This window comes from Amphimedon queenslandica, unplaced genomic scaffold (genome assembly GCF_000090795.2).
Source record: "Amphimedon queenslandica unplaced genomic scaffold, v1.1 AMPQUscaffold_13339, whole genome shotgun sequence".
Classification (NCBI taxonomy): domain Eukaryota; kingdom Metazoa; phylum Porifera; class Demospongiae; order Haplosclerida; family Niphatidae; genus Amphimedon; species Amphimedon queenslandica.
The window spans coordinates 73,545-98,218 of NW_003546425.1; the positions used below are offsets into that span (position 1 = coordinate 73,545).

Below are 24,674 nucleotides of genomic sequence, written 5' to 3' on the forward strand. Positions count from 1 at the left end.
GGAATAAACCGAATTAGTTCTAATTATAAAAATTGTTTCCATAGAAACGTCAAATCAACGCCCACGCATTAATAAAATGAACTTCAGTTCAAACAGTTGCCATTTTGGTTTCAAGAAACAGAGACTCGAACAAAGATAAGGCAATATGCCTCTCAAGGGAAAGCTTTTCAAAGGTCGTAAGAGCAAAAGAGATGGAGATGCCTCCAGTATTGCTAGCACACAGTCACAAGAAGGTAGGTACTTACTTTTCCTGGGACAATTAAACCAACATGACCATCTTTCTCTCTAGTTCCTGTAAATGGTGTTGGCTATACTATCCTCAAACCAGACAAAGAGCTCCCGTTCAAGCTACACAGAGCAGTATGGAATGCCCGGACTGAGAAACTGATGCATCTTTTAGAAGAGAACAGTGGCAAGTCAGGCAAACCTAAACATGACCCTAATGCTGTTGACAAGAAAGGAAGGTAATGGAGAAAGACAAGTTGTAGATCTACTTTTATTTACTTTATTTTGTAGAACTGCACTTCATTTAGCAGCTGTGAAGGAGGACCCAGCACTAATAGACCTTTTAGCAGCTACTGCAGTTCCATCATGTAGAATGCAGGACTCTGATGGAAATACTCCTTTGCATAAGGTAACAACACTCTCTTCCCCTTTCTCTTTGTTTTCGTTTTGCATACCTTGTGGTAAACACAATATTTACACACATCACTACCTTTACTCAAGAATTCAATATAAACTAACAAATTATTATACTATACCTCATCCTCATAACTGCTGATATACAATATACATGTACATGTACATATACAGCCCAGAGAGGCAGAGGATAGCTCTTTGTGTGAAAGACAATATGCCATATCTGGTTGCATTGTAAATGAACCGACCACTTATTAGCTGCTGCTCTAAGAAATGCTATACTCAGATAATGAGTTAAACTGATACGTTGTTGTTATTAAAATGTATAATTATTTTAAACTATCTACTTTCGAATTTTAAAATAATAAATACAGCTGTATAAACCTCTCTCTTTCTCTCTTCTCTTTATCTCTCTCTCTCTCTCTGTTGTTTCTCTTTACAGGCGGTTGAGTGTAAGAAATATGCATCTGCTGTAAAGATAATTGCAATGACAGAGAATGTTAATGTCAGAAACAACAATGGACACACTCCGCTTCATTTGGCATCTCTTAACAATGATGTGCCCATGGCACACAAGCTTTTAGACAAAGGAGCTTATGTTGATGAATGTGACAATGTAATCCTCTCATTACATCTCTCCTTTTAGCGTCCTTAATATTTTTTCATTATTCTTTTAGAATGATAATACACCATTGTCTCTGTCTTGCATTCATTCTCATAAAGAGTTTGCTGAGCTAATGGTCAAAGAGGATTGTAATGTCAACATCCAAAACAACAAAGGACTGTGAGCTTCATTATCATCACATTCACTGCATGTACATACCATCTCTCTCTCCCCCCCCCCTCTCTCTCTTCCCCTCTCTCTCTTCCCCTCTCTCCCTCTTTCTATTAGTACCCCATTGATGTTAGCTGTTATGGAGAATCAGCTCTCAATTGTTACTTGTCTTCTTGAGGCTCCACAAATTGACATTGACGTGAAGGAATTCACTGGAAAGAGAGCAATCGACTATGCCCAACCAAACTCCTCGTTAGTAAAGAGAGATAAAGAAAGAGCTGCTGTTTTATCCTCTCTATTATTTTTTAGTATTTTTTCAGTTCTCAATAAGAAAATGGCTTCTGATGATACTGCATCTCCAACGGCATCTCATTTTCCCCAACAAGGTTTGCAATAATTAATAATACCAATTTCACTAATCAATAATTATATCCTAAGTGCATAAGCACATTATACTTTATTCAGTTATAAAGATAATCAGTTATAATTATGCTTTAAACTCATACTAAATTGTACACTGTAGGTACTGGTACTGGAGGTAGTTTTGGTGCTAGTCCTATTGCAACTGTCAGTACATCAGCAGCACCTCCTACTTCAAATATACTAGAGTAAGTTAGAGAGAGGTGGGAAGGAAGGAGGAAGAAGAGGGAATGCAACCATAAAATCACGTTGCAGTAATTTTTTTAATTTTACACGTGTACTCCCTATTTCTTTCTTACTTTTCTCTTAGTGATCTCTCTAGACAGGATACTTTCCAGTCATCTGACAGTGATTCATCTCTCATTGATGCAGTAGGAGGAGGAGGAGGAGGAATAGGGAGTGGGTTGGTTGGAGGTAGAGAGGAGACAAGTTTCAATATGGACGAAGCAATGAAGGAGAAGCTAAGGAAGACATTCCTAGGAGATGATGATGATGATAAGGAAGAAAAAGTAACAAAAAATGAAGAGACAGATATTGCTGTGACAGTTACTGTACCTGCAAAAGGTAAGATAATAATGATGATGATGGTGTTGATGGTGATTTGTGGCAGATGTTAAAAGTGATGCTGATAAAGTGCCTATACATGAGACTCCTAAACTTAACGTTCATGAAACTTCAGCTCTTACATCAGAAGAAGAGGAGGAGGAAGAGGAAATTAATGGAGTAATACCAAAGAGAAGAGAAGGAGAGGAAGGAGGAGGAGAAAGGATGAAGGACTCACCAGTTAAAGAGAGACCAAAGCCTTTGTTAACTGCTGGGGCTACTTCAGTCACTGATAACAGCAAACAAACTAGTGATAACTTAAAAGGTACACACATTCACGTACATGTACATGTACAGTACATGTACAGTACATGTACACGTAATACTACTTGTACTATAGTGTGTTTGTGTATCAAAGACTCCTCCACAAGTTTGTATAGTGGAGACCACAGGAGAGGTAGTTAGAAATGTCACACATGTTTACCAGTATGTAGCTACATTTGTACATCAATATGATTAAATTTGCAATAATAAAGCTACATCAATCATTATAGGTAGTTTTCATATCTCTTCTCTTCGTTTGATAGATACTGATTCCAATGCTAAGGATCACATTACTATTACTGATGATATTGCCCATCAATCATCACATACTGAGGCCAGCCAACATGTCCACAAACCACCACCTAGTCCTGCTAAACCTGTTGAACGAGATAACTGGGACTGGGACTCAAGTGAATCAGAAGAGGAGGAGGAGGTGGAGGTGGAGGTGGAGGTGGAGGAGAAAGAAGTTGAGCTGCACAAAGTTAAAGAAGGAGAGAAAGAGCCAGAGGAGTCATCAAAATGGGACTCAACTACAACAGATGATGATGATCTTGATGAGAATGACCTGCCCAGTTTTGATACGAATCTAACTTCTTTTTACAACCATCAGTCATTCAGTACACCATTAAACACTACACCATCTACTACTAGACCACTCACTTCTATTAGCAGTCCTCTCGGTTTAGCAACAGCTACCAATGCTACACCATCTTCAGTCCAAACTTATACAGCCTCTACTCCTCATAGTGCCTCAATTGGGCTCATTCCTACTGCTACTGTTACTGGTAGTGGAGCTACTGGTGGAATCCCGTCTGTACAGGTTTTAGAAAGGACCCTAAAATCACAAGATTCTAATATTATAAATGATGATTCTGACTATCATGTGTCTAGCGGGGGTAAACTTTTGCCACAGACATCAACAGATTTTAGACTATCAATGAAAAATGAGAATGAACTTGGTGGAAGTGAAGTCATTGATACCTTGGGAGCTACTCCTAAGAAACCCAGTGCAGTTCCTGCATATCGGAGCGAACCCACAATAACATCTGTACTGAGTGGCAATACAAATATGCAATCACTGATAGCTGAGAGAAAGAAAGCAAATCAAGATAACTTAGAACATGTTCTCACTCGTGAAGAGGAGGCATCAAGACGCAAGAAGGAAAAGGACTCGGAGATTTTGAGGATGCTTGAGCAGCGAAAGAAGATAACCGATGGTGACAGTGTGACATCGTCGCCTATAAAGACTACCAACACAACAGAGGAGAAAGAAACTGGAATTAAAAGAAACAAGGCTCAACTGATGAAAGAGAAGTGGGAGAGTGGAGCACTTAATATATCATCGTCGTCATCATCTTCCATCCCGAGCACCCCCACCTCTCCCTCTCCCTCTCATCTCCCCCTCTCCCTCCCTCCTCCTCATCCAGCCAGTAAACATGAGGGAAGAGGAGGAGGAGGAGGCACTTCTGATATCATTCACACTACACCTTCAAGACAGACTTTAGATGTAAGTATATGTACATGTACAGATGTAGATAGTTTGAGCTGATTCTGACATAATTATGATAATTTTTAAAATGTGCCAATTTTTGAAAAAATACCACAAGCTACGCGTGTATAGCCCATGGTTTTTTCTAAAAAATGACTCCAAAATGACTCCAAATTTTTATTGCATTTTTTGATACATATTGATGTCTTTATACTGTGTAGAAAGTTTGAGCCGATTCCGACAAGAAATTTTTGCGTTATGGCCATTTTTAAAAAAAAGGACCAATTTATGAAAATATCCAAGGCTATAGCCCATGGTTTTTCCAAAAAATGGCTCCGAAATCATTTCAAATTTTTATTGCACTTTTTGATACATATTGTTGTCCTTATACTGTGTAAAAATTTTGAGTCGATTCCAATAAGAAATTTTGCGTTATGGCCATTTTAAAAAAATGGGCCAATTTATGAAAATACCCAAGGCTATAGGCCATGGTTTTTTCCAAAAAATGGCTCCGAAATCATCTCAAATTTTTATTACATTTTTTGATACATATTGATGTCCTTATACTGTGTAGAATGTTTGAGTCGATTCTGATAAGAAATTTTCGAGTTATGGCCATTTTTTTAAATGAGCAAATTTTGGAAAAATACCCATAGTCCATGGTTTTTTTTTCAAAAAATGGCTCCGAAATGACCCCAAGTTTTTATTACATTTTCTGATACATATTGATGTCCTTATGCTGTGTAGAAAGTTTGAGTTGATTCCGACTTCAATTTTTCGAGTTACGGCCATTTTAAGAAAATGCCAAAAATCTGAAAAATACCCAAGGCTATAGCCCATGGTTTTTTCCAAAAAATGGCTCCGAAATCACCCCAAATTTTTATTACATCTTCTGATACATATTGATGTCCTTATGCTGTGTAGAAAGTTTGAGCTGATTATGACTTCAATTTTTTGAGTTACGACCATTTTAAGAAAATGCCAAAAATCTGAAAAATACCCAAGGCTATAGCCCATGGTTTTTTCCAAAAAATGACTCCAAAATCACTCCAAATTTTTATTATATTTTTTGATACATATTGATGTCTTTATATTATGTAGAAAGTTTGAGTCGATTCTGACAAGAAATTTTTGCGTTATGGCCATGCATTTTTAAAAATTGGACCAATTTATGAAAATATCCAAGGCTATAGCCCATGGTTTTTTTCCAAAAAAATTTTTCAAATTTTTATTTCATTTTTTGATACATATTGTTGTCCTTATACTGTGTAGAAAGTTTGAGTCGATTCCGATAAGGAATTTTTGAGTTATGGCCATTTTTTAAAATGAGCCAATTTTTGAAAATTACCCAAGGCTATAGCCCATGGTTTTTTCTAAAAATGGCTCCAAAATCATCTCAAATTTTATTACATTTTTAAAAACATATTGATGTCCTTATACTGTGTAGAATGTTTGAGTCGATTCCAATAAGAAACTTTCAAGTTATGGCCATTTTTTACAATGAGCCAATTTTTGAAAAATACCCAAGGCTATAATAGCCCATGGTTTTTTCCGAAAAATGGCTCCGAAATCATCTCAAATTTTTATTACATTTTTGATACATATTGATGTCCTTATACTGTGTAGAAAGTTTGAGTCGATTCCGACAAGAAATTTTTGCGTTATGGCCATTTTTAAAAAATGGGCCAATTTATGAAAATACCCAAGGCTATAGCCCATGGTTTTTTTCCAAAAAATGGCTCCAAAATCATCTCAAATTTTTATTACAATTTTTGATACATATTGATGATGTCCTTATACTTTGTAGAAAGTTTGAGTCGATTCTGATAAGTAATTTTTGCGTTATGGCCATTTTAAAAAAAAATGGGCCAATTTATACCCAAAGTTATTATTATTATTATTATTATTATTGTTATTATTGTTATTATTGTTATTATTATTGTTATTATTATTATAGCCCATACTTTTTTCCAAAAAATGGCTCCAAAATCATCTTAAATTTTTACTACATTTTTTGATGCATATTGATGTCCTTTTACTGTGTAGAAAGTTTGAGTCGATTCCAATAAAAAATTTTTGAGTCATGGCCGTTTTAAAAAAAATGGGCCAATTATTGAAAAATACCCAAGGCTATAGCCCATGGTTTTTTCAAAAAAATGGCTCCGAAATCATTTCAAATTTTTATTGCATTTTTTGATACATATTGTTGTCCTTATACTGTGTAGAAAGTTTGAGTCGATTCCGATAAGAAATTTTTGCGTTATGGCCATTTTTTAAAAATGGGCCAATTTTTGAAAAATATCCAAGGCTATTATTGAGTTATGGCCATTTTTAAAAATGGGCCAATAAAATGGTTCCGAAACCACCCCAAATTCTTATTGAGTTTTCTGATATATATTGATGTCCTTATGCCATGTAGAAATTTTTGACTAGAGTTATAGCCACCACCTCCCCCCCCCCCAATTTTTATTGATGTTCTTATGCTAGTATACTGTGTACATTAGTATCGTTATGCAAGGGAATAACAATAGAGGTTACACACATGTACATACATGTACAGTACATGTATATACATGTATATTATTTATTTTAAGATTACAAATATTTATTTTAAGTTGAAGTTTCCTTTATATTTCATTTCCCTGCCCCTACCTCCTTGTAGGCATCAGTCACAGCCAGTCACAGTAAAGTATCTCCTCAGAAGCTACTCCAGTCATCAGGACCCTCTGGTCTAAGCAGCCTCAACTCCCCATCTTCCTCTTCAAGAGAAGGACCCAATGAGGACATTCAAAAGAAATATGAAGAGCTTCACAGACAAAATCTTAAACTGGAGAACGAGAAGCTTGAGAAGGAGCTTGAGGTGCGTGGACTCAAGTATCAATTGGATCAGATTAAAGGAGACTATCAGACTGTACTGGATGTTAGAACAAATTTAAAAGTGAGTTAATACTGTTAAAGATTGTGCTAAGATAATGCTAAGTATTGATCTGATTCTGTGTTAATATTGAATCAAAAAGTTGTTAAGAATGAGTTAAGATTGTGCTAATAGTTTTATTTAGCTTTGTGTGTTAGCATCGAGTCAAAGTCGTGTTAGCGTAGCATTGAGCTCAGTGTTAAATTATTGTTAAAACTGTGTTAACATTGTGTTATTAGGATCAGTTGAGTCGTGCTGAGGATCAGATGAGAGAGAAAGCTGAAGACACTCAATCAATCGCACTTAGAATGAGAGAAATTGAAATGGAAAATAAATCACTGCAAGCTAAATGCCAGCAACTGGAGGTAAAGTAACAGAAAAAATACATCTGCATAATATTAATTGTTTTATTACCATTATATTACTTTTATTGCCTGCACGCATTAATTGGAACATTAAAAAATGATGGGAAAGTCAAATGTTGGGTGATTTTGGGTGGCAAATTTTAAATACATGTAAATGTACACATGTACATGTACACATTATGTGTCTAACTATCTTCTCTTTATCAGGAAGAGTTGCAGGTTTTAAAAGAGACACTGGATACAGAGAGACAAGAGTATTTTTCAAATGCCGCAGCTTACGAAGAACAGAAGAGACTCTATCAAGAACTGAAAGGAGAAGCTGACAGAGCAGTGGAACAGCAAAAGACCCTTTCTGGCCTACTGGATGAAGTGGATAACGCAAAGGATAACCTTGGGAAAGAAATAGTGGAACTAAAGGAGACAAATAAAAAATTAGAAGTAAAAAAATAAAATGGTGATAATTATTGTAATATTATTTCTGAGCTTAAACTTACATTATTATACTTTTATTATTGTTATTATTATTATTATTATTATTATTATTATTATTGTTATTATTATAGACTGAACTGATTGAGACTAAAACACAGTATGAACTAACTCAAAATCAACTTGAGGGACAATTAGAAGAACTGAGAGAAGAAGTAGGTCCATGTACAAATGTATATCAGATAAAAATAAGACAAAATGATTGTATTTATTTTATAATAATATCTCTCTTTGTTTTCTTTAGGTTTCAGAGTACAGGGAAAAGGATGCTGTTATGAAGAAAAATTTAACTGATTTGAGTGGGAAAGTTGAAGTACTGACAGCTGCACTGGACAAAGAAACTAATACAAGACAGAGACTAGAAGAACAAGTATTGATATTGATGTTAAGATTGTGTTAATGTCACATTAGTATTTTGTAGTCTAGTATTGATATTGATATTAACATTGCGTTAATGTCGCATTAGTATTCTGTAGTGTAGTATTAATATTGATGTTAACATTGTGTTAGTTTAGTGTTATATTCTTGTAGCTATCATCGGCCAGTAATGAAGTCTCACAGCTTCAATTGGAGAGAGCTAAAGGTGACAAAGCTTCACTAGAGGCCAGCCAAGAACTACTGAGAGAGAAACTAACACTAGAGAAGGACCTGGGCACTGCTAAAGAAGAGAAGCAACGATTATCAATACAGTTTGATAATGTACAGGGAAAACTGATAGCTACTGAGCAAGAGGTATATAATTAATAGGAATATATTTTTAATACATACATGCACATGTACATGTACTTACATGCATATTAATTAATGCTTTTAATTGGTTCCCAAATTTTTAAGCAGTTTTTGTAGCACAGAATCAATGCCTCACTCAATTTTGTATCTACAGCATTTTTTATTAACTTTTAAATCTTTTTCATTTAGTTGAAGTCAACTGTTTCAGTTGTTAGCGATAAATCAAATCAAATATCAAATCTACAGAGACAAGTTGATCAGTTGACACATTATCAGCAAACAGCTCAGGAATCACTCATCAGAGAAAAAGAAAAAGTACGTACAATAATTATTATTAAATTATTATTTGACAACTTGGTAACTTTTACTGTTCCTCTCTCCTCCCCCTCTCTCTCTCTTTCCCCACTTCCCTCCCTCTCTCTTTCTCCTTTTCTTCCCCTCTCTCTCCCTCAAGGTGTCTCAGTTAGAATCACAGTTAGCTTCAGCCAGTGAGAAACTGAACACTTCATTAAATGAGACTCATAGAGCTGGCATGAAAGTTGAAGCTGCTGAAAGAAAAGCAAGTGAAACTGAAGAAACACTAAAAAAAGAACAAGTAAAAACCATACAATTAAACATGTCACTATATGTACATGTACATTGTAGGTATTGCTGACTGATACTGTCTCAAGCCTTAAGATGGAGCTAGAAAAGGTATGTGTGTACATACACTAGCAGTCCAAAATACACAGCACATACTATACTGCTACTGCACTTCCTTGAATAAAAATACTTGTACATGTACTAATTTCATGATGGGACATTTCCTTAATTTAGACTCAATTGCTAAGTTGATTAAAAAGCTTTTGTATTCATAAATACGGAAGTTCTAATTGTTTACATGTACATAGAATGCATGTACTACAGTTGTATATTATACTATATAAGCTTAGATGCACACGTGTTGTTTAGGTTGTAGAGTGCACATGTACATGTATGTATGTGTGTATGTAAATGGTGTTTCCCTGTAATAATGACATAATTAAATTGTAGTAAACAGGTTTTATTTATGACCTCATTATATTGACAATTAGATCATCATTACACAATGTAGTAGTATACAGTACATCCCCATATACATGTACATGTACTTACACCGGATTGCGTTACATTATGTGCACATGTACATCACATGTAGGCTAATAATGAAATACAGTATCAGTTGGAGCAGGTGCTATCTTTGAAGGAGCAGCTGGCTGGGAGTGAGACATCAAGAGCATTAGTAGAAAATGAATTACAAAGAGCACAACAAGTGAACATTATACCAGCCTATACTTTAATTCATTTAAATTTTATTACACATATTTATTACACGTATACATTTGTAGCTTATATGGCTGTACATGTATAAGTTTCCTGCAAGATTTTGTGAGTGAATTTTTAACATTGCTCCAAAATCTAGTACAGGTTTTTTAACCTGATTTTTTAAGCAACTTTTGAAATTTTGTATAAAATTCAATTTTGATCCAAACATGCTCAACAGCATAAGTAATATGTATCAGAAAAAAAATTTAATATAAAAATTGCAATTTTTTCCTCGCCATTTTTAGAAAAATTTGACTGAAGTCTTTGTACAGGGTTTTTGACCCAATTTTTGAGCAACTTTAAAAATTTATAAAAAATCCAATTTTGATTGGAATCAGTTACATGTAAAACTTTCTAAACGATACAAATACATATATACGTATCAGGAAAAAAATTAATGAAGATTTTTTTATTATTTATTTTTAATAAATTTTGCCTATATAACTAGTATAGTACAAGGTTTTTTGGCCAAAATTGAGAGGAATAAATTTGTTAAAAAATAATATGCATTTTAATTCTCTCCCTGCCTCCCTCACTGTTCCTCCTCTCTTCCTGTCATAGGACTCTAATGCTAAATCAGAGATGATTAGTGACTTAGAGAACAGACTCCAATCATCAGATAGTACACTCACTGAGGTCAAAGGTCAACGTGAGGAGCTACAGGCTCAGCTAACAGTTCTACAGTCTACTCTCCTCTCACGGGAAGAAGACGTCAAGAAAAGTAAAGAGATGCTTGATGAGTTTCGCGAGGCACTTGAGAAAGCTCAGAAATCAATAAAAGACATGGCAGCTGATAGAGACAGGCAAATGAAGAAAAAGGTACATTTATACATGTACATGTATGAATTAAATATTGCACTAAGAAGCTAAATATTAATTTCTTATGGTTATAAAAATTGAAAAAAATGCAAACTAAAAAAATTAATTTTTAAAAAATGCAGATGTCTTATTACATGTACATGTACCGGTATGTTAAATCGCTTAAATGTGACCAATAAAGTAGACATTAGAATGAATAACATTTTTATAGAATGAATTGGAAGTTAAATTGGTTGAAGCAGAAGGTAAAGCTACTCTATTCCTGTCTGAGATGAGCACTGGAGCTGAATACATCAAACAACTTCAACTGGAGATTGAGCAACTGAACCAAGTAAATACATAAATTACTAATTCATGATAAATCAAGTGATTATTATTATCATTATTTTTCTGTATAGTAGAAAATTTTGGAGGGAATTAAATTTGACGAATTGGCGTTTTGATAGCCATTCGCCAAAAGAAAAATCTGCCATTTTTAGCAATTATACGCATGTTCAATGGCCAATGGCAAAAAATTTGCCAAATTAAAATCCGCCAATCACCCAAAATTTAGCAATTTGCCAAAATTTTAATCCCTCCAAAATTTCCCACTATACGGTATTATTATCACTTACATGTATCTTCCCCATTATGTCATGTGTACATGTACTGGTACTTTCTCTCATTGCAGTAATGGTGTCAGTGTACCTTTACTTCCTGTGATCTACTGCATGGTTTAATGTCACTTTCCTTTTATTGCTACTTCCTTCCTTCCTACATGAACCATAATCTACTGTGCAATGTACATCTTTAGATAAAAATTTTAAAAATTCATGCTTCAAATAGCCTGCCACGGAAATCAATTTAGCATTAGACCATCATACAAATTGACCATTTTTGGTAAAAGCCTAAAATTATACACTCTTGATAAAAGCTACTCTACCATTTCACCGCATAATAAATCAAAAATAATTGTTGTACATGTACATGTACCTCAATGACATCAGTATGATTCCTTCTCCTATGCTCCTCTCTCTTTCTCTCTCTCTCTCTCTCTCTCTCTCTCTCTCTCTCTCTCTCTCTCTCTCTCTCTCTCTCTTTCTCTCTCTCTCTTTCTCTCTCTTTTTCTTTCTCTCTTTCCTCCTCCTCCTCCTCCTCCTCCTCCTCCTCCTCCTCTATAGTCAAGATCATCATTACAGGAGCTAGCAACAAAGCTACGTAGTGAAGTGGTGTCACTTGATAGTCAGTTGGACAATGAGAAGAGCTACCGCTCAAAAGCCGAGCAAGAGAACACAGAACTGAAAGAACTCTGGGAGAATGAGGTCAAAGCTAAACATAAAATAACAGAAAAGGTAAATTAAAGGATTATATATTATATTTATGCATGCATGTATAGTGGAACCTTTATTAAGATACAGTCCATATGGTGGACTCTCTTAAGCACTAACTGGTGTACTGTGTGTAGTATTATCATTATTTTTAGTAGTCTATTGTTATGAAAGACGATTTCTTGTTCTCTGTCATTCACTGCACGTGCTTACCATGTGCATTGAACATGTATGAAAGAGCCACAAGCTAATGTAATTAATGTTACATGTAACCATATGATATCAATTGTAGCAGTACCTGTGTAAGGTCTGTTTGTATTCAAGTGTATGGAGTCTAATTGTTGTTTGATCAACAATGCCTCAGTCAGCAATAGACACTCAATAGAAGCCAGGTCTCCATACAGGATGTACCCCAATCATAATTTGATTTATTTTAGTATTTAATTCTAATTCCTCATAGCTCTCACTGCATTGTGCACACATAAACAGAAATTCAGACTATACAGTCCACATCAACAATAAACAGCACTGTGTGTGTGTGTGTCAGCAGCATAATATAATGTACATATACTTTATGTACAGAAAATCCTTAATATAATTTTTAAGATTTTTTTGCTGCTTATACATGTACATGTACATAAAAGTATTATTCTCTCTCCCTCCTCCTCCTCTCTCTCTCTCTCTCCCTCTAGTTTATGTTGCTTGAGCAAGAATGCAAGGACTCTGGCGATCTTGTTGATACCGTACGTTACATGTAGCTATTAATATTTATTTTATTATTATTTTTGCAATTTTTAAATTGAAGGAGAAGCAGAAGCTGCTAAGAGCCGTAGAACAAAAAGGAATGATTGAAATGAAAATGGAGACACTTCATGAAAGGTAGGATGGAGGAAGAAAAATTATACTTACCTTACCCTGCTATAATCATTAAAAATAGTTCATTCACTATTATTGTAATAAATGTACTTGTAATGCTCAATATAATACACTGGTATTTAAGGAGTGTACTGCTTTATTCTGAGAGGCTTGCAAATGTCACTGGAGTTGTTGTGTCTTTCTTTCACTGTTCCTATTGGCAATGCAAATATTTACATGCTTGCTGCTCCATTATCAAATAACAGATCAGGTTTGTTTGCTGTGACGACGGCCGGCGCTCACTGAAGCAAAGGACATTCCAGTCCAAAGTTTATATCGTGATTCAGCAATTAAACTGTATACTATACAGTTGCTCTATTATCGAATTAAGTATCGTGTTTGTTTCCTGTGACAATGGACGACCGCATTCACTGAGGGAGAAGGAGAGGTTAATCATTCCGTAACAAAGCTACATATGATTGAGCGAAACATTGAAAATGCAGTATATACTACATATGTATTTATTAATGTTTATGTATATACATACATGTACTGAATAGTCTGTGTATCAGTATTTCTTTTGCATTCCTGCTATTACGAGTGTTTGTGTCTTCATGCCATTCTCACTTTGTTCTTCTGTTCTTACCTTGTGTCTCTGTGTCTCTGCATTCAATATGTTAATGTGTTTGTGTTGTTTATTCTTGGTTTTATTTGGTGAGTCTGCAGTTTTCTCATTTGGGATTACTAGGAATGCTTCACAAGAGGATAATGTGACCCACATCAATGATATACTCATCACTGTGTGTGTGTGGGTGTGTTAAAAATATCTCAATTTCTGAAGAAAAATATGGCAATTTTTTTAAAGTAGCAAATTTTTGAAAATACTATGGCCTATAGTATAGAATAATTTTTAAAAACCAGCACAAGTAGACAACAAATTAATTTAAGTTAGAGGATGAAAGAAAATGAGTGAAAAATAAGGACTGTAGTACATGTTTTTTTCCAAAAGATGGCTCTAAAATTACACTTATTACATTTGTAATACACATTGATGTCCTTATGTTACGTAGAAAGTTTGATTCCCATAAAAATTTATCGACTTGTGACCATTTTTAAAATAGGCCAATTTTTGAAAAATACCTAAGACTGTAAGGCCATCGTTTTTTCCAAAAAAATGACTCCGAAATCACTCTCAATTTTTATTACATTTTCTGATGCATATTGATATCCTTATGCTATGTAGAAAATTTGACTGAGTTGAATGTGGCTATTTTTTGAAAATACCATACAAAAAATACCAAAAAGTTTTTTATAGCTTAGCTATAATCAATAACAGGGGCCCATCTGTCAATAAAAATTGACTTATCAAATTCTGCAAGTCTTTTACATGCACACAGTTATGAATACATGTGTAATTGTTACTACTATAAATGCTCATGCTCAGAGATAGACAGACAGCATCTGTGCTGCATGTGTTATGCATGCATCCTCTCTTGCATGTACATAGTGACAGACATCTGGAGCTATTGACATCAGCAATACAAACTGACCTTAAAAGCTGTCCATATTTTCATACTATAAATAGAGTGACATTCATAACTGTCACTGTACATTTACTCATTTAGGGTATGAGGTATGATGCTACGTGTTTTTAAAGTGTCGGTTTTATTGTTTAGTAATAATGGATGGAATTATGCAAGATCAGAGAGAGAGAAGGGGGGAAAGAGAGAGGGAGAGAGGGAAGAATAAAGAGGGGAGAGGGAGGAAGGGAAGTGCTTGTGTAATGATAGTGTGGGTTGGTGTATAGACTCTATAGCTCCATTGACAATTGTGTTGTTTTGTCTATTGATGCAATTGAAATATGATAGGAATCCTATCTGTTCCCTGGACATTTTATCCACCATTTTATTCTACGAATGTACATCTTGTCCATATCAATTTAAAACAATTTCATTGCATACATCCTGTTTGTTCCTCCTCTCCCCCCCTCTCTCTCTATTTCATTATTTTTCCAAATAAAGTTATAAATGAAACAATGACTATCATGTGCTGTACTGGAATATTCATTAATATTATTATTCATATTCTGTTAGTTGCACAATGACATACTGTCTATTGCATTGTTCTATAAAAAGATCCATAGTATTGTCCCTATTTTTCTCCCTCTCTGTACCACTCCCCATTTGCATTTTTTTCATTTTTTTCTCTCTCCCCTCTCTCTTTCTGTACTAGAAATGCTCAACTCCAGAGAGAGAATGGTGAGCTAAAAGGTCAATTGAAAAGCCACAAAAAGAAGCAAAAAGAATTCGATAAATTAGAATCAACAGCACATGCACTCAGACAAGAGCTTGATCACACTCAATCCTCAATGCAAGCTGAAATAACAATGCTACAAAACCAAGTAATATATTATTAGATCACGCATGTACATGTACACACATACATTTTTGCATGTATTGTACATTTTGTTGTTTATATTTTTGATTTTTAATATTAAATAGGTGCGATTGTATCAAGAACAACTGAAGAATGAAACAGAAAGTAGACAATCTATTGAAATGAAGTCGTCTAGTTTACTACTTGGTAATAGTTATTGATATAATAGTGGCCTCGTTATTTAAATGTCCCTCTCTTCTTTACATCATCTTTCTCCCCTAACTGTAATGGCACTTTTTCTGTCTCTCCCTCCTCCTCCCCCTCTCCTTCTTTCTCTCTCTCTTTCTCTCAGAACTGGACTCTGTTCAGAAGTGTCTGTCTAGCGTCCGTCATGATTTACAGGATAAAGATAAAGAGCTGAGAAAGAGTGAGAGACAGATGAGTCAGCTGAAAGAGGAGCTCTCAGAAATGGAGAACACAGTAAACAGGAAAATGATACCAAAGACTGAACTGGAAACCATCACCAGACAAATGGAAGAAAAGGTACATATACATGCATGTACATACTGTACATGTACTGTGCATTACTGTGCATACATTCTGGTCAATATACATGTAATCTTGATATACATGTACATGTACATACATGTATATTACATGTGTGGTGATTGTATTGTTTTGCTATGGTTGAGTACATTTATGTCCTTCTCTCTTGCTTTCTGTAGAGCACTGAAGACTTTAGTAAGAAAATGATTGAATTCAATGACCTACTAGAACAACAAGTACTATATACATGTACATGTACACTGTATAGCTACATGTATATGCATGTACACATGTAATAATAGTGCTGTACATGTACATGTATGTGTGTACATATTGTACTTTTATTATTGATTCTTTAGGCCTTGAATTATCAAAAACAGGATTCAATACGAGTCATGCAAGAGAACGAGAGAAGAGAAAAACAAGACCAAGAGATATCAGAACTAAAGGTTCACCATGCTCCCACCCTAGCCATGTACAATGTACACTATAATACATGTACATGTACAATCACTACAATGTATAATAGTTATACTCTTTCATTCTTTTATGTCCATTAATTCCTTTAGCAAAAACTAAATGGTATGATGTCTCACTATGAAAAGCAGCACTCGGAAATTGAAAGAGCTTTTCTTGAAGCTCAAAGATACAAGGTACAGTACATGGTACACTGATAACTAATACACAAGCACGTGCATACATCAATCACATACATACATTGTGTATACACACGCATACATGCATACCTACATGTACATGCATGTTCCGCATTACAAGCAGACTTGTTATCACTATCATACACTGTGGAATTCTAAAAAGTCCACTGATACATATACAGTGTACATGCATGTATTATAAATCCGGTATTACTGGAATTAAAAGTAGTCCCGTTGCAATTGGTGTGATAATTATGGATTACATTCTCCTAAGGGACTTATAAGGTGGAATAGTTTCATTTTTTACCTTATTTAGTAAATTTTAAATGTTTATGACGTTTGTATATTGTTTATGATTTTGTATATCCTTTCTATAATACAAACAACTTATGTATACCCACTCAATCTAACCCCCCACCCACCACCTTCTCTCTTTCTCTCTCTCTAGAGTCTTTATGAACAAGAAGCAAAGAGAAGAGACAAACTGATAGCAAAGTTAGACAGATCAAGAGAAGTGGCAGCCACTTCAAGACAGCAACTGAGGTACATTATAAACCCCAGTTTACACTGTGCAGACCAGTTTACATCAAAGTGGTTCAGAAACCAACCTACATGTAATTGTGTCCACATGTAACTGTGGTTGAATCAATTTATAATGCTACATTGTATACAAAATACAGCTGTTTCAGTACTCAAACTGGTTTAATTACCTCAAACCACGACCTGAGGTGGTTTAGATAAGTCAGTTTGAAACTGGTTTAATTACCTCAAACCATGACCTGAGGTGGTTTAGATAAGTCAGTTTGAAACCGCATTGAAATCGTCCATACATAAACTAGTTTGAACCGCTTTAAAGGGCATACCTGGCATCAGTATGAGTGACTTAACAATTATGGAAGGGACCATTCCAGTCATGTGACAATTGACCTACTAAATGATGCTAATTTTCAATAATGCATACACACATACAGTACATGTACAACATACATGTCCATTTATGCTGTACAGTACAATAATATTAATGTATTTGTTTGAACTGAAGAGTGCATTCGTGCGTAGCTTTAATTATGCATACAATGAAGCAGGAGAAGGAATGATAGAATCATTATTATGAAATCATTAGGAGAAGGAAAAGTTGATTTTAGTACTAGAGGAATAGAGACACACTTTCATTGTTTACAGGTCTAAACTGATAAACAACATGTTATTGTGTACATGTTCTAATAATGGCTACCTTCACTCTTTTTCTCTTTAGCTTTGAAAAGAAACAGACCAAAAAGCTTAGAAATGCTGGATATAATGTCCTGTCACAGCTTGGTACCACCCCCAAATTACCAACCTCAACACCAATAAGACACACGTCAGAGGTTAGACCCTTAGTGACTGTGTTTCTCTTTATACCCTCCCCCTCTCTCCCCCCCCCCCTCTCTTTCTTTCTCTAGGCTCCTCACAGTCCACCTACTGAGGAATTACTACGATCAATACATTCAGAATTAGACCAATCACTAGCAAGACATTTAGAATCTACGCCAGGTAGTGTTATTATTAATAAAACATTGTGTTCTACGTCTGCTATAGCCAATAGTAATACTAGTATTCACACTCGACATATTCATTATCAATATAATGCCATTTTGTCTCTGTGCAGTTTTGGTGCATGTGACGATCATAGGCTCATAGGTATGAGTAGAGAGGGTTAGGACATGACCTTAGCCAATGATCCTCTATATATTATAATGTTAACATGAACACTCCCTCCTAAGCTTGTTTGAATCAGTCTTTAACATATAACACGGACACAACCAAAAACCACTCATACATTGCGTGTGTATACACAGTACAAATCTAAATAGAATCTAGAATGTTCTGGTAACAAGTGAATACATACTGTTGAATGTGAATAATACAGAAATACATGAAAACTCACAGAAGGTTCTAGAGTGATGAATATAATAACAAGAGCAGTAAAAAATGCAAACAAAGTCAAAGCGTATTCTTACCTACATACATGTATATTCTAGCTACTTCCCCATCATTCTTATCTCTCTCCCATACTGATATTAATAATAATATTTTGAGAAATAATTATACCCTATCTAATGAACCTCAAAACTATGTGTACTTAATAGGTCACAAGATTAAAATTCTATGACTAAAATAATTATTAACACTAACATTTGATCCGTGTCATGTACTTATTACGCGTGCCTTGTTCTGTTTGCATACATTCATCATATTACAGGTATTGCATTTTTTTTGAGGGCGTGCTGGTACAGTATGCGTGTGCGTGCAGTTATGCCATAATGTCTGTCGGATGTATGTATATCTAACATTCTGTGTGGTGGGAGACAAAATGCTTTGGATATTTGAGGTCATATTACTATTGTTCTGGTGTAAGGTTGACCTAATTATGTTTTCATAAAGAGCAGCCCACATACGCCTAACAATGTTATCATTCCATTGATTTCTATACAGTGTGCATGTACAGATTTGATTTGTGTGCTAGTATTTACATAGTGCTCACACGCTCTTTTTCTCTCGTCTTTAGCTTCTTACAATCGACCAAATTTTGATAGTGCACATGGAGCTAAAGCCGAGTCTCACCTTGACTCAATAAGAAGGAACTATCGATTATGAGACTGAGAGAGGATGGATCTTGATGCTCTCTATATGAAAGATAGAAAAAAGATAACACACACATGAAATCTGCTATTATCATTATTATACGCACATACATCTCTTACACTTTATATTTTATTGTTAAAATACATGTATCATTATTTTAGACCATTATTGATAAATATATGTGTAGTGACTTATTTCAAAGAAATATCAATGCTATAAAGATACGATGTGTGCCACTGCCAAGCCAAAGTGAGGAAATTGCATGTTCATAGTGTGAGTTGCCACTTTTTCCAGGCTTCCCTCTTCATTTACTAAAAATAGCTTCAGCCTTCTCTTCTCGATACTAAAAATAACTTCATAAAATGCAACTATTGTTTTCAAATGTAATACATAAAGTACAACACAAAATTCTAAGCAACAACAATAATAATAATAATAGTGACAGCAGGAACAAAACAGTAAAGTTAAGGTGGAACAAACAAAATACAGACACAAACACAATCAACGGAATAAATAAGACACAAAATAATAACGAATAATAATAATAATAATGTGCATTGATAAAGTGTCCATTATAGTACAAGCTTAGAATGAGTTGGTTAGGAGTGAGAAAAAGAAATCTAACGTTTATGGCCAAACTGATTCGTAATGGAAGACGAGAGGAGTAAATGGATAGTAATGGATAATGTTGAGAGAGAGAGAGAGACTTTGCTGAAGATGTTCATAGCATTCACCATTGTTATCTAGACAAGAAGGCTGTGACAAGGGCAGCTCCTACTCCGACTGCTGCTAGTGCTAGCCACGAACCTCCGCCATTTTTAGCATCAACTGTATCTCCTCCAATTTTATCTGAGCTGAATCTGTCTGGTACACTGGCCTGTAGGAGACACAATGGGAAAGATATTACAAGAATCAATGAATAAAAGTATGAGATTCAGAGAGGTCAGCATGATAATCATAATGCATGTGTGTGGCAATTGCTTAGATCTCTCCACTTTCAAATTTTAAACACGAGGCATAAATAAAAGAGAGGTCAATTTCGACTTTTCGAGCACAACAGCTGCAAATGAGTATAGAGTTGTAAGAAGCTCCTTTATAGCAGCTGATGTAATATGAGATAAGTTAAACAAGCCACACAGCTGTTATGTACCCACACCACAGACAACAAAGGAGGAGCAAGGCCTTTACTAAAAGCCTTATCTCTCACCCTTGTATAATGACTAGGCAGTAATAAATAAGGTTAGGCTAATGCACAAATTATCGCCTTCCTAAATTAATATGGACCAAGGCTTATAAAATGCACACCTCTAGTTACTAAGATGTCAACAGGCCATATATAGGACAAGTGTATGATAAGAGGGCATGTGTATAAGAGAGAAGCCGAGGGGACAAACAAGATTTGATGAGACTTAATAGACAAAGCTATGACACAAATGAATGCTATGAGATTATTTGCCCTATAAAGGTAAATACTAATGCACAAGCCAGACACTGTTGGGTCTCCCAATAAGAGAATGTGTACAAACATCGCAAGACAAAATGGCTGGCAATACAAAACCAGTGGAGGAGGAGGGGGCTGATAGAGGAAGGAGAGTGTGTTATAATTACACAACCACAAAGTCACAAAGCATGTATACAATTTCTATGGACTTACCCAGCCTTTCTGTTTCATGATGAATTGACTCAAGTTCTGGCATATGAAGGTTATTAGCCAACCCTCTATGCTCTCTACGACGTGACGTGATGTCTTGTGGGCCTTGTAAGCAACGAGGACAGCAAAAGATATGAGGGCTATAATTCTACCCCAGTTTACGCAATCGGAAAAGATTGAATGCATGGTGCTGTGAAATGTAATGCACAATGTTGTTTCGGATATATCGAGCTTTTCCACGTCTCTCCTAATCTGGTCACTGTGTAGTCTTAGAAATTGTCTACAGGCGCCCATTAGACTGTTATAAACTTTCCTGTTCGTTTCTGAACTGAATATGGGCTCCACATGCCCTGTTGTATATCCATTTAGCTTGACGCCTTGCTCCAATAGGAGGGCGTAAAAGACCTCGTGTATTATTTCCTTCGTCTGGTGGACGAAATCAGTATTGGCTAGAATATTGGAGGCATGGGCTCCTTGGGTCGATGATGGTGTCCATTTGGCGTCTTTCTTCCTACGTTCGGGCACTGGCGAAGTACTTGTCAAATGTCTAGGTTGTAGTGCTACCGCCATTATCTCAAAATAGGAGTTGTAGTATTACTAATAAGAATAAGTGAGTCTTCTGTTTTAACTTCTTTTAGTCTTCTAGAGAATATTCTGTAAGACCGTTCTGTTGGAGGACTTGTGGCTTGGTTGCTGGTTTTAAAAGCAACGCTAATTAATAATTTATACTTATAGGGCGTGGTTATTGTTATGCATATGATTCATTGATTGATGATGTACTATTTTTAGAATATCGAACTGGTCCCTTAAAACAGTATTTTTAGAATGCCTAGATTGCCCCAGAAAAAGATGTCCTAAATTTTAGACCATGCATGCAATAAGTGTGCATGAAAAAATAGGCTCTTGGATCATAATTCACAATTCCTCCTGCAGTAAATGTAGTATACAAAAAGGATCGGGATCCACATCAGTGCACATTATCAGTTTGTGTTTATATGGTATCTAACCTCAAGCCCTGTAATTTGATTGCACACATAAACTTACATCATTTAAAATTGCATAATTTGTGCTGTGCACACGCACAAGAGTACATGGGAGATGCATGGGAGCTTAATTGCCCAGAAATTTCCAGAAGAATCCAATAAAATGCTTGACTAATAATCCAACAATCATTTTCCCAGCTAACTTCCAATTGGTACTTCCTATTATCAACTGGAAGTCTGGAAGTGAGAGGGACAGAATTATAATTCTGGAAAGAGAAACTGATACCCAGCAAAACTCCCAGTTGAAATACAGCTGAAATTGTGCCCACCATGCAACTACCTGCACGGTACATCTAGCTATAGCTGCAAAAATATTCCCTGGTCATAATGAATGCTATTAGAAGTAAATAGGCATTCATAACACTTTATTTTGATGCCATCAGAAATTTTGAAGTATCTACTAGTGATGTCATTGTAATAACATATACTTAAGCGGTTACTATTACACTTAGAATGTACTTAGCTGTTACTAATTGTGATGACTATACTAAAAATAGATTATTGTATTAAAATAGGAAAGCATGTACAGAGACCTGATTCTGGAGGCGTGTGTGGATCGTAAGCAGCTGCTTTAAAGTTTACTCAATCGGTGTCCATACACATACACAGATACTTATTGTAAATAAATTATTAGAAAAATAGAATAATAATAATAATAGAATAAGTATAATTATAGATTGATGTTAACACACATACAGTGTAATGGCCAATCATAGTTTGACACATATACTGTAGCTTTTATTATTATGTAATATCACACACATAATTGACATATTGGAGTGAAGCTCCAAATACAAATACACATATTTATCAATTCATAGCTCTTCCTTTATGTATTAACAATATGTCTTCAGGCCAGGTACATAACATAATACAATAATAGGTGAGACCTAGTTAATGTTATATTGTGTAAGAGTAGAAGCAGTGATTGATAATTGACCACAAAATATATTGTGTAGACATCATGATAACTTAATCTTGTTACTTGTTACTCATCTTAGATACTATTACACAACAACCAAACCATTCAATAGTCTGTAAACAGGTACACCTAGCTTACAATAGGCTCTATGCATCATGCATAACAGTTATATGAGAGGTAAAGATGGAGAGAAAAACAGCAAGAGTATAATAATATCAGTTTTCAGATAATAGCAGAGATATAGGATTCAGGCTTAGGAGCAGTTATAGGAAGAAAAATATGAACATTGTGTCCAAAATTATTGAAAGATAATATTTTGGGAATCGATATCATGCACCATAACATGGTATAATTTATAATGGATGTCCCAAAGTTAGGAAAAAGCTTAGAGGATAACCAAACACAACAACAACAGCAAGAAAGAATAACAATAAAGTAAGACCTTAGACCCAGCACACAAACAATCCACCAAAAACAACAATTAAAGTAATATTAATCATCATCTTCATCAAGGTTCATTGCATCAATAGGAGGAAATGTGAAGAGGTCAAACTGTTTGCATTCAAGTATTAACAAGAGAACAGAAATACCAACAGAGTCATGTGACACATTCATAAACAAGCAAACTAATGACACAATTAAGGTCTGAGTCTTTAAGAGAGAGAGAGAGAGCTCTTGTGGCATTGCTTCATAATATTCTCTACTTTGTAACAGAGCCTGTGTGCTTTAAATTTCTTATATATTAATAGTAATGCATATAACCAGGAGTGCATAACATGTACAGTATACCCTCTAGTGAACACCTCCATTTAACAGACAGCACCTAGTGTACCAATTAGTATAAAATAACCTCCACATAAAGGACATCAAAGTGTCTGTTATATAGAAGCTACACTGTCATCATTAAGATGAAGAATAGCTTGCATTGGCATGTAGAGGTGTGGTATTCCTTAATGAAATAAAACGGCGTCAAAATGCTTACATACAATACAATCACACGTGTGAAGATATGTAAAACAGTAAAAGAATGCTGTAAATGTGTACAAATCTGGATTACCAGACTATAAACTTAAGCTTTGACTACCAGAGTATTAATGCATTTATGTCTGTCGAGACGTTTCATTAGGATATAAGAAGGTGAGTTTATGACAATTAAAATTCTCATCGCGTAATATTTTACCAAATATAAGAGGGCGTAGATTGAGTAACAAGATTAAAGATAGAGGAGGAAAGAGAGGAGAGAGAGAGAGAGGGGGGAAGGAGGAAGAGGAGTCTATTATGTCAAAAAAAAACTAAGTTGAAAAAGGGAATCCAGATTGAAATGAAAAGCAATTACATACAGCATTCCAAGCGAAGGGTATCATGCTATCAGACAGTGATTATACATAGCAGAGATGCCGTCTGACAAGGAATGATACAATCAGGCTATTATTAGACTACAGAGGGTGCAAAGCTTGTTCCTAATGGAATCAAACATAACGGACAAGGAGTTAGGGAAAGATGAGAGGTAAAAAGAGCCACCTTTAGCTGCCATCAATAATAAGAGTCTATACAGTGCAGCATTAGATTATAATTTTCAGTAGGAGCTAACAATTTATGCTTGCTATTAGGAAGAGTAACCCTTACCTACATGTACTCTCTTGCATGCTTTATGGCATTAACTATTATCAGAATATTATACTCTATAGTATACTGTATAGTGTGTGCACAATAAAACAAAATGTGTGTGTTCTATACTAAGTATTGTGTGTGTCTTTGTGTGTGTGTGTGTGGCAGTGTTGAATACTATACAGGTTACAGCCCGAGACTAAATGACAAAGGAAGAAACAAACTACTACATATT

The 24,674-nt window shown here is 35.1% G+C and overlaps 2 protein-coding genes across 2 annotated transcripts; one reads left to right on the forward strand and one right to left on the reverse strand.

Moving 5' to 3' along the window:
- The first annotated feature begins 50 nt into the window (after positions 1 to 50).
- LOC100636916 (coiled-coil domain-containing protein 18-like) lies at positions 51 to 19,435 on the forward strand. Its single transcript, XM_019998119.1, has 36 exons — positions 51 to 233; positions 290 to 464; positions 517 to 634; positions 1,082 to 1,255; positions 1,317 to 1,423; positions 1,532 to 1,666; positions 1,724 to 1,800; positions 1,938 to 2,022; positions 2,145 to 2,398; positions 2,445 to 2,702; positions 2,965 to 4,208; positions 6,853 to 7,128; positions 7,344 to 7,469; positions 7,677 to 7,907; positions 8,033 to 8,113; positions 8,203 to 8,328; positions 8,490 to 8,690; positions 8,877 to 9,002; positions 9,142 to 9,282; positions 9,333 to 9,380; positions 9,865 to 9,978; positions 10,593 to 10,850; positions 11,062 to 11,181; positions 12,011 to 12,181; positions 12,850 to 12,900; positions 12,963 to 13,036; positions 15,245 to 15,413; positions 15,514 to 15,595; positions 15,741 to 15,931; positions 16,114 to 16,170; positions 16,294 to 16,383; positions 16,504 to 16,587; positions 17,039 to 17,133; positions 17,846 to 17,957; positions 18,033 to 18,123; positions 19,139 to 19,435. The coding sequence occupies exons 1-36, from the start codon at positions 146 to 148 to the stop codon at positions 19,225 to 19,227; spliced, it is 5,919 nt and encodes a 1,972-aa protein (XP_019853678.1). The 5' UTR covers positions 51 to 145; the 3' UTR covers positions 19,228 to 19,435.
- Positions 19,436 to 19,573: 138 nt separating this feature from the next.
- Positions 19,574 to 21,569, reverse strand: LOC100635779 (bcl-2-like protein 1). Its single transcript, XM_003387526.3, has 2 exons — positions 20,870 to 21,569; positions 19,574 to 20,092 (listed from the first exon to the last, which is right to left on the reverse strand). Exons 1-2 carry the CDS (start codon positions 21,434 to 21,436, stop codon positions 19,955 to 19,957), a joined length of 705 nt encoding a protein of 234 aa, XP_003387574.1. The 5' UTR covers positions 21,437 to 21,569; the 3' UTR covers positions 19,574 to 19,954.
- Positions 21,570 to 24,674: the final 3,105 nt, after the last annotated feature.